General features: G+C 40.3%; 1 protein-coding gene across 1 annotated transcript; it reads left to right on the top strand.

The window, feature by feature from the left end:
• Window positions 1-5180: 5180 nt before the first annotated feature.
• rgs2 (regulator of G protein signaling 2) lies at window positions 5181-7342 on the top strand. The gene is made up of 5 exons (XM_004567373.5): window positions 5181-5316; window positions 5431-5508; window positions 5885-5946; window positions 6146-6312; window positions 6456-7342. The coding sequence occupies exons 1-5, from the start codon at window positions 5225-5227 to the stop codon at window positions 6648-6650; spliced, it is 594 nt and encodes a 197-aa protein (XP_004567430.1). The 5' UTR covers window positions 5181-5224; the 3' UTR covers window positions 6651-7342.
• The last annotated feature ends 3370 nt before the right edge of the window (window positions 7343-10712 follow it).

The raw sequence follows: 10712 nt of genomic DNA, 5'->3' as shown, positions 1-10712 counted from the left end.
TTTTATTGGTGCCACAATGAATTGTTGCTGGCTCTGTCTGCCTCTTGAGCAATATCATGTCCTCTTGTATTTCTTTCAGAGTTTTTATGGGTTAGTGTTGTCCTCTATGTTGTTGACTGCCCGTACTGCCCCTGTGGACCCATGAAATTTATCATCCTCTGCTGCCAGTGACCAGCTACGACTTTTATGACTCCGAGAATTAAATATCTGCACATGATAAACAAATGAATAAATAATGACGATAAAAATACAATGAGCAGCTTTCCATAGTAGAATGTGCTGAAAATGGCATCCTCTGTCAGCCCACCTGACACAAAACCTTTCGAGCCTTTGTGTAAGATGTGCCAGGACCTGAGTCTCAAGCCACTGAGTTAGCAATTATGGAGGCAAATTTAGAGCAAAATGCTTGAGCTAATGAAACAGGCTGCCAGTATGCACCACTGTTTATTTTTTTCACTTGGACAGGATCACTGTTATGAGTAAGCCAGCAACCTGTACTTCCTGTTAATATGCCAAAACAACAACATAGCAGAATCAGTTGCCATGGAGAGGTTTTTGCTATCCCAGGGCCCAGCAGACTAAGCATAAATAGAGAGTATATACTATTCTCATCTTAGCTTTGCTGATACAGAAAAATACAGGAAATAGGGGTCAGAGATAAGTGACAATGCAGAACCTTTTGCTTTCACTTGTATACTCAAGATGAGGCCTAAAGTTGGGGACTTCACATGGCCATTACCTCTCCTTTCTGTTAATCTGATGGCATCTTAACCCGTCTTAGTAAAAAGTTGCGGCAATAGTCTTACTTTGTCACACCAAATGCCAATAAAGTATTCAAATCACCCAGCTCAGGCCTGGCTGCACAAAGGATAGCACACATTGCTACATTATGTGTTCAATGAGCACTCAGTGAGCATACACTGTGATGACCTCATGTGCCATTTTATGTACTTTCCATTCTTGGACTCCGAAATTTTCATGCATCTGTCTCTCGGAATCCACAGGGAACATTAACATAAAATGTACCTGTTTAAAAGACAGGATGACATCAGTGGGATTTAAGCCAGCAATATTACACATCCAATGTCTAAACAAGGGCATAGACAGACACTCACAGGATGCTCCACAGATAACACACTCCACCAGTCATGCTATAGGGGGCACTTTTTTTTTTTACCTTGTGATCTCTTGTGTCACAGTACCCCAGTTCCACAGTACATACCCCCATGGGTAAGCACACTGGCAGTTCTTGGTACATGCAGAAAATGATAGAAAGCTCGTGCCACCAGACATTTTCATGTAGTCTTTGACACAAGGATGGTAAACTCAATACCAAAGCAAGTCCAGGACCTTTTGTTTATTTCTTGTCCATTTTACATCACGAAAATAGCCCGATGGTTTAGAAGGCTAATATTTGCTGATACTGGTGTTAGCTACACCCATAATCCCAAAGCAAATGCCTTGTGTCCTGTGGAAATTACAACACTTGTGCTACGTAACTCCAACGCTTGAATGATTGGTTCTCTGTTATATGGGCTGACTGTTAAAAGTCAGTAAAGCGGAACTGGCTCTGCGGAGGCATCAGCCTGAAGAAAAAAAAAAGATTTATCAATTCCTCATCTGAGATACTAAAGCTGCCTCTTTAGATTACGTAACTAGGAGAAATGGCACTTACTTGTGAATAGTGCTCAACAATGTATGTATCCTCATGTCCAGTGAAGAATAAAGGAGAGTCTCTCGTACAAATACATATATATATATTTATCTGTTTTCTTTGTGTCCTGATTCATGATAAATAGCCTGCAATTTACTAATGATATAATTTTTTTTGACGATTCATTTCAATAATTAATCAGCTTCTCCTAGCACGTAGGAATAACCAGTATCAGGTGCTTCAGAGCAGACAAACTAGCTTTGAAATAAAGGTGATAGTAGCTTGTGTTAGTTTGCAGAATGTGTCTGCAGCTGCCCACTTGGGATTTTGTCTTGTGTTTACGAGATGAACTTTAGACAAGTAGCACACATTGGTGCTAAAATATAGAAAGTCAATTTCTAAGCAAACACTATCCAAAGCTTTTCTTTAATTTATTTTTAGCACCTATTTGTTTTGGAACGAGTGCGTGTGAAGCAGCCAGAATGGCTCTTAGGGATTTTTTTCCCCCCTATGGTCTAGAGCAAATCTTTCATTAAGGGTTTGGAGCTCCATGCTAACTTTAGGATGGCTGTCGGCACTTGGCTCGGTGCCGACAGCCATAAAGCACGAAAGAAAATCACCTGGAAGGGTTAATGAGTGCAGCTGTAAAGTCCAAACACAAAGAGGACAAACTCTGCAAACCGGTGCTGGGAATCACCTTCTTCTGTGTAAGCCCTCTTTGGACACAACTCGTGCCTTAATGGAAACTTGGCCCTGCGCTTCATCCACTTCTAGACAGACAGCTGCTTATACACTGTCTGCACATCATAATAAACATGTGAGGCGAACACCAGTGTTTTCACCCTGCAGAGCTCCGAGCTGAGAGAGAAGGAGGGAGGACAGCGACTATCACAACAGTACACAGCAGGTGACGCAGTTGCAAATGCTGCCAATACTGGGGGACAAAATGTGAGGATTTTTACATACGGGCATCCCATTCAATGGCAGAAACGTTCTTTTAGGCTTTCTGGGATGTGACGTCACTTTCAACTCAAGTTCCCAGAACAAAGGGTTCACTAAGCTGAACAGGTGACCTTTACAAGCAGCCGTTTTTAAAATGTGATAGATGTTGTCCAGATGGTTGAACCAAGTGGACCATCACATTACTTCTCCTACTTGATCGCCGCTCAGGTATATGTCATTACATAGAGTAGTATTTTTTATGAATGGAAGCTCTGCAGTAATATTTTTAGTCTTCCTTTATCTCCACAAAGCCGTGCAGACTCTGCATTCAAAACTGCGTTCATGAAAATGTTGTCATGCTATTTTAGGTAAAAACACCAAGCTAGTGGAAAGATGGCAGGGTTAGTGCCACGTGAAGGTGGTATGGGTTACTCTTTGACTGTATATAAAAACCGGGCCTGCAGGTTTAGCAAAACAGTTACTCATCTTCTTTACATGACACCTGGCTATTTGTGTGCAAGGATACGCAGGTTTAAACGTGACTGGCACGTTTGGTAACAAGAACACAATGTCCTTTCAATAATATCAGTAACGTAGTCAAAACCTAGCCCTATGTTGCCAGCAACATTGAATTTTTTTCTGGCTCAAAAGTGAGCTCATATCAATTCAGTTTCTAGTGCTAGCTCGTGGCTGCTTGAAGAAAATGATTAAAAGACAGAAAGCAAAGTGTAAAAAAGACCAAAGAAAAAGAATAGGCTTTACCCTAAGAGAAAACATTTAAATACTAGGTAGAAAATAAAACGTTAGCGGTTAAGAGCTATATGCTTGAGTTACATGCATACATCTCACAGACAGCCTACAAGCGCAAATTAATGCTGATAACATTAACATTTACAAGTATTGGTTATATGTATATATATATATGCTTACTAAAGGTATTAATTGCTTGATAATATTTTAAGATGTTCTAATTGTGTAGATTTTAGTCAAGTAGCACACTCCATGGTTCAAAACAAAGTGAACATAGTAGGGCTTGAAACGTTCGACCACTATTGGTTTGATTCAAATTCAATTCAATCTTCACAGACTTTCATGTTCAAAGGCTCACATTTATATCAGAAACAAACATCTTTCCTGGTAAAAACAGTGGTCTTTGCCCCTCATTTTCCTTTCCTGACATTTGTAAGGGAATGTATTTTTATGTAAATTACACATTTAAATTGTTTTACACGTTAAAGTTATGAATAATTAAGGCCTTGAGGCTCTGGGTGACACGGATGTCATTTTTTTCTTACTGAGCAACAGTTCTAAAGAGTCTGTTTAGTTTTTCCAGTAAACAAGCCTGTGTCTTGCTAGTCAAATCAGCATGCCATTCGTGTGTGTGGGCTCATGGTGGCTGTATCCATGTTTTATATAAAATCTAATCGAGTATCAGTGGAAGACTCCAGACAGGAAACTCAGCGTGATCAGTATCAGATACCTCAGTCATACTTTGTAATCTCGTGTCTGATCAGTCACCAGCATTATTCTTTGGTATTCATAGTGGTGCCTGAGAAAGCTTTGATAAGTTGAATCTCTCGCAGGTGACTGCTGATACCTTCGTGCTAACATAATTGGGCTGGAGTGCTACTCAGATCTCTGCCTCTGGTGTTGAACGTTTTTGGCTGTCTTCGCTTTAATAAAATCTCATGTTTGAGCATGTGTTTGGTGAAGGCGGATCAGTTCTTTAGCAGCAGCTTACTGCAGCTCAGATCCCTCTGAGAGCTCCCTCAAAAGGCACGGCCTTATCCACTAAATCTCGCCTCCATAACCTTCTGCTATAAATGGTCAGTTCCTTAACTACTGTGTTTCTAACTGACTAAAACACACTTCAAGTAAAGCAGGTAGTACTCCCCTCTAGATAAGGTTATGCTTTAAAAACAAGTAAACCTTTTTTGAGCTTTATAACAATACTGGAGGTAACCACCTAAAGTTTACTGGTGGACTCAATTAAAGCTTTTTTTATTAGGATAAAATGTGAGGAATGAAAACATTGTTCCTACATTTTTACCTAGAGAGGTAAGAGGATATTACATCATCACGTTTGTTCCAACTTGCCCATATCTAACATGCCATCAAGACAGGAGTCAGGATGCGAAGTGACTGATCCACACCCTCTATGAGTAATTAATTAAACATCAACACAGAAGGTAGCAACGAATCACCTGTTTCATCTATTCATTTCAAATATATTTTGTTTTCAACTCACCAATTACAGTCTTAAAGATATTGTGATTGTGTCTGGCTATAAACACAGGGGGGAAGAAGAAAAAGAAGAGAAAAGTTCCATTACTCTCCCAACACAACTTTATTTTAAGAACAGGGGCACTGAGTGTGCTATATACGTCACGTCTTGACCTTACTCTTAAAAATGGAAGCCCGCAGGCAACTCAGGGAGGGAATATTTATGCAGCGACAGCCTATCGTTGCTTCGGGCTGAGAGTCACAGCGGGGCGAGCTGCTGTTTACTCAGGGAGAGCCAATCACATTACAGACCCGCCGTTCTAGTTCCGCCTTGCTGCGACGCATGATTCTGAGCTATAAAGTTGCCAGACAAGTCAAGAGGGAGAAGGAGAGGAGGACTGAACAATGAGAGAGAACCTTGCTAGTGTGTCATCCCCAAACATGGCATTTACGGACTGCATGAAACCAACAGAGCTGGCCGCAGACAAGGGGATCAAGTAAGTTGATGCAGTCTTTAATGAGCACGTTCCTGGTCACTATGTCCTTGTAAAAGAATTGCACATCTTTAAAAGCAGATGAGTGAACTCTTTTTTTAATTTTCTTTTATAAAGGAGGAAAAACTGGAGGAACAGAATACGACTTCTCCTGAAGACAAATTCTACACAGCGTGTGAAAAACAGACTCTGCCGGTAAGCCCTGTTTGTTTTACAAGTTGTTTTAAAATGATTTCTGTGGATTTAATGTCTCAAATTTCAGGTGTTCAGTTAATTTGCATTTTATGTAAATTAAGATTTGGCATATTTTTCACTTGTGCATATAAGTGAGAACTGTACACGGCTCATATAAGTCCTTAAATTCTTAATGGAAAAGATATGAGAGCATCAAATGGCTGTAAAATAATTCATCAAACAGTTTGCAAAACAATCATGCAACACAATCATGCAACACGATCATGCAATATGACTTTCAACTTTGATAAGCAATTCTTTACAGTGACACTTCACTAACGTAGTAGTTAGCGCTACTATAATTATCTCTTACGTGAGCTGCGTTCTTTACCCTCAGGCCAAGTGTAGATGACGTGAACCAATGGGCGCAGTCGCTTGACAAGCTGCTCAGTCATAAATGTAAGTATCATTCACGCTTCTATTGGCACATTGAGTCACTAAGGTTACACGGTTACTGTGAGCCGAATGAAATCTTTTTATAGTCATCAGTAAAACAAAGCTGCCACTCCTTTCACCTACATGAATGGGCAAAGAGCCAGTAGGTGTGACGGAAGTAGTTTTCTAATCTTTCTCTTCTCCCTCTCTATCTCTCACGCAGATGGGAAAATTGCATTTTGTATCTTTCTGAGGTCCGAATTTTGCGATGAGAACATTGAGTTTTGGTCAGCCTGCGAGGAGTTCAAAAAGATCAAGTCACGGAAGGAAATGGTGTCCAAGGCAAACCGCATTTACGAGGAGTTCATTAAAAGTGAAGCGCCAAAGGAGGTAACGGCTAACAGATGGCTTCGGATTTGTTTGTTCTTTTTAAGCTGATTTTAATCAGAATTCACGCACTTTTAATAATAAAGATATTCTTTGTTAAAATGGGGGTCAAAGGCTCATTCTGGATGTTTTGTCTTTGGTCACAGGTCAACTTGGATTTCCACACCAAAAATGCCATCGCACAGAGTCTCCACAAGCCCACTGCAACTAGCTTCCTGGTAGCTCAGAGGAAAATCTACAACCTGATGGAAAACAACTCTTACCCCAGGTTTATCAGCTCTGACCTCTACAACGAACTGTATGCAGCTGCAGCAAGAGAGGACATGGACGTTGAGTCCTAGCATAACTGGACACCCACTTGTGGAGTCATTTGCTTACCCCTGTGACTGTAAATAGACTGTCCACCGTGTTCATTCCAGGCGCTACCTCGGTATAATACAGCTGAATGCAAATTCGTAGCATAAACATTAACGGGCGAGTGTGGAAAATGCAAAGTGCTGTCAAGAGCTCTCAACGAGGAAGCGGGAATGATTTGGCCAGATCCTGTATGTCGCTGCAGACAGTGCACAGACTGTCTCAAGCAGATGGGACTAATGCTAAGCTTTTATCACTGAGCCATTACCTGAACCTTCTTTTCAATACCAATAGACATTTTGATCAATGATGCAGATCTAGTTCCACTGCATTCAAAGTCAAAACACTTGCCTGCATCTCTTGCCTTACATCAAACCAAACACAGTGACAGGAAGTGTTTTCTGTCACAATATCCATTTGAAGGCTTTGTATGGTCAAACACACCTCGCGTGTACCTCTAGTTTTCATTTCTCTGCTGGTTGCAGCAGTTTACATTAAAACAAAATTACAATTGTAATTTATATGACACAGTTTCATCTAATGCCTATGTTTGGCCTGAAATTACTGTGATACTGTAAGATACTGTAAATATGTGATGTTGCACTATGTGTTTAATGTGAATTTAAGCATTGAGCAGCTGGACTGTTTGGTTATTAAAATGTTTTCTTCAACACTGAAATGTTCTGGATGTGTTTGTTTACCAGTTTAATGCACAAAATATGTAGCACTGAAGAATGCACGAGTTGTCTGAAAAAGTAGTACGTCAGCAAAAAGGGATTTAAGGTAGCTCCCTAGCTGGATCCTCTTTTAGCAGACTACTCGGAAATGTAAAATCTACATTACTGCTAGAGTGAGTTTTTCTTAACTCACTTCAACAGTAAATTTTAAAATAATGAATTAAAAAAAGAAAAAAGCTAGCTGACGTAAATAAACTAGCTGAGGCTAGCTTGTGCCCAAGCTAACTTTTTGGGGTAACTGGGGCCTGTAAGAAAAACTCAAACATAGTCGACATCTTTTCAAGGTACAAAGCTAATATGTGCGAAGTGTTTAGTATACCGTTGCTTTAAACCACACTACAGAATAAATATAGTCAAATATAGTTTGTCTGAGTTTGCATACTTACAACTGAATGTACTACGCTATGTACATTAAAGCATAGGTACTCGTTTTGCAAAGTGTTGACAGAGTACTTTTGGCTCAGACTCAACACCCAACGTCAAATGTTTCAAACAGGAAAGACTTCACGGAAATAATGACTGCCTTTGTCACGCCAGCTCTTTTTATGCAGCATTTGCAGAGTTCATGACAGAACACATTATCATATACATATAACACATATAATACTAAATTCTTCTACTCTAAGGTGATATTTTCATATACTTGAACACCTGTGCCTAAAAATACTGTTGTTAGCTAGCTAGCTAACACCAGCAGTATTGAAATCAGATTTGCTGGTGGTTTTTTACTTTCTGCCATGTTACCTAATATACTAATACAATAAGTTAGTTTCTAGTCTTTAAACTCAAATTTTGGTCTCCACCAGGCCTCAAGGGAAATACGTCCTTAGCTGTTCTATATTTTCTTTCCATACATTTTCTACATACGAGTTGTTTCCCAGTTCCTGCAGCATGTCGAGGTTGTGCACAGTAATGCGAGCTCGAGGAAAGTGTTACATTCAAAATACAAATGAACGTATGTGGAAATGCTGAAAAAATACGTACAAATACAAAGTTTTAGAGGACCTTTAAAATCCCAAATTCTTTGTTTAAAATAGAAATAACAAATGATTACTGAGATAAATGCCTCGCAATGTTTAACAGAGCAGTCAGACTTATTAGATAACGTGCAGCATGTTCAGTTGCCCAACAACAACATTCCTCGTCTTTTCTGGAACATTGCATTCCTTTTTGTACAGTTGAGTTCGCACACTGTAACAGTAACCCCTTATGTTTAAATTTCTAAGTGTAGGAGAAGAGGGCCACCTGACTGACAGGGAGAGTCCCCTTCTGTGAACTCACAGTGGTGGCTGACAGTGGCCAGACACCCAGACCTTCCCTTCTGCTCTCTCTGTCAGATGTCTGCCCTGCTGTCGTGACGAGACGGAATAATCTTTTAAAGCGGCTGCTCTCCAGAACCATATGTTCTGCTGTTCTCTGTGATGTGAGCACCATCAGCCAGCGATTTTATACCAGTGCGTTTAACTCTGCTCTTTCTTTGTTTTTGTGCTGGATTCATGTTCCCATAAAACTGCAGGACATCTATGGGGTGAGGGATGTTTAGGATATGGAGTCTCCAAAGATGTTTGATACACCAGTAATTTAGGTGAAACTTTCTTCTAGTCACGTCATATTTATTTGTTTGATCCTTTATACCTGGAAACCTTTCATGCTTCTATGTATGTTTTATTCAACTGATTCAGGTGCAGTTTGCAGTGGCAGCAGTCTAAACAAATGCCGAGACCTCCATTGCCTTGGGGGGGGGGGGGGGGGGGGGGGGGGGGGATACTGAGGTACTTTGAAACCAGCCAGTATGTCGTAGTGACTGGACATGTCTGAAACACCTTGCCTAAGGCGTGTCTACTCAAATCCCCTGGTTCCTTTCAACGTGGAGTAGCAACTCTACCCCAAGTCCGTCCCAAGTGACTTATCTTATTTCTAAGGGAATGTCCCGACACCCTCCGGAAGAAGCCCATTTCCGCCTCTGGCATCTGTGACTGTTTTCTGTTGGTGACTTTCTACAGTTCCTGCCCACATACGTGAGGGTAGAAACACAAATTTACAGTAAATAGCTTTAATTTCAATGCTTGGCTTTCATTTTTAGCTCTCTTCACCACAACAGATGAAAGCTGCTTTCTTTCACTTGGTTTGAAGAGTGAGCTGAAGGTTAATGCTCAATGAAAACAAATAATCCCCCCAAAACAAAGTAAACTAATGCTTTGTGTTTAGCCCATAGATACCTCTCCAAAGCACTGCTACACTTTTTATACAGTTTGCACATCTAGTTGTCAAAGGAGAAAAGACATCTAGAAGTATTTCTTCCAGAGTGTCTATTTGCCCCCCAAAGATTTATCATGAAAACCTATGAATCTTCCTAATCTTAGTCAACAAACAATGCCAAACATTCGATGGTTCCTGTTTCTCAATGCTTGTGCGTCACTGTGAAATCGAGTTCTTTTGGGTTTTGAAATGCTGGCTGAACAAAAAGAAAGCAACCGAGAAATTTAACAGTAAGGGAATACAAAAAAGTGAATTGTGTCCTAGTGCTGATGTTATTCTGCCACACATTTTCTCCATGTCTGATTGTGGAACCGTCATCGCTTCAGGCCTCTGAAGACCTTTGAGGAATCATATGTGATAATGAGCTGTGCAAATAAACTTGCCTTGACCTTTAAAGTAGACTTACCCAGCACACATTCCATTACGTAGATGCCTGGCTATTTTTAGAATCTTAATTCTTTTATCTAACATCTGCATCCATCTACCACATCATCACACTCATTTTTGTGACAACAGCCAAATAAAGGATACAATAGGCGTGAAAAAAAACAATGGCAATTGGTGTGCACAACAGCAGATAGTCCAAAAAAAAGCACAGGGTGTTGGTATTCACAAACGCAAAACTGGTATGTCATCATAGTGAACACCTTTGCTGATCCACATGGCTTGATGCAAGAAAATAAAACTGTCTTTGCCTCTCTCTCTCTAAACTGGTAGTAAAACCTGTGGGTTCTCATTTGTTGCTATGGACGATCATGGCAACAGACTACTGGGATCAGATCCAAGGAGTACTCAAAAGGTGTGTAAATACTGGATCCAAATTTAGAAACGGGCCACTGCCTACTTTGGTCAGCACTCTGCATATACGTCAGTCTGCACAGGCCTTTAGACGCACACACTGTTCTAGAGCAGCCAATTTCTGTACACCGCCGTCTCGAATTTGATTTACTTGACAAATTAAGAGAAGATCCTTTGCCTTCAGTGTTAAAAAACATCAAAACACTGCAATGGGAATGTATCCAAAAGCCACACAGACGTCATTAAATTTCCAGT

The sequence above is a fragment of the Maylandia zebra genome, linkage group LG17, assembly GCF_041146795.1.
Source record: "Maylandia zebra isolate NMK-2024a linkage group LG17, Mzebra_GT3a, whole genome shotgun sequence".
Taxonomy (NCBI): Eukaryota; Metazoa; Chordata; class Actinopteri; order Cichliformes; family Cichlidae; genus Maylandia; species Maylandia zebra.
The sequence above is the reverse complement of the archived record's forward strand: the minus strand, read 5'-3'. Positions and strand labels throughout refer to the sequence as shown.

Excerpts from the sequence above, each read along its gene's own strand:
- rgs2 (XM_004567373.5), top strand. The coding sequence starts at position 5,225 with ATGAGAGAGAACCTTGCTAGTGTGTCATCCCCAAACATGGCATTTACG. Across the intron at positions 5,509-5,884 it reads GTGAAAAACAGACTCTGCCG|GCCAAGTGTAGATGACGTGA; the intron begins GTAAGCCCTGTT and ends CTTTACCCTCAG. Across the intron at positions 6,313-6,455 it reads AAAGTGAAGCGCCAAAGGAG|GTCAACTTGGATTTCCACAC; the intron begins GTAACGGCTAAC and ends CTTTGGTCACAG.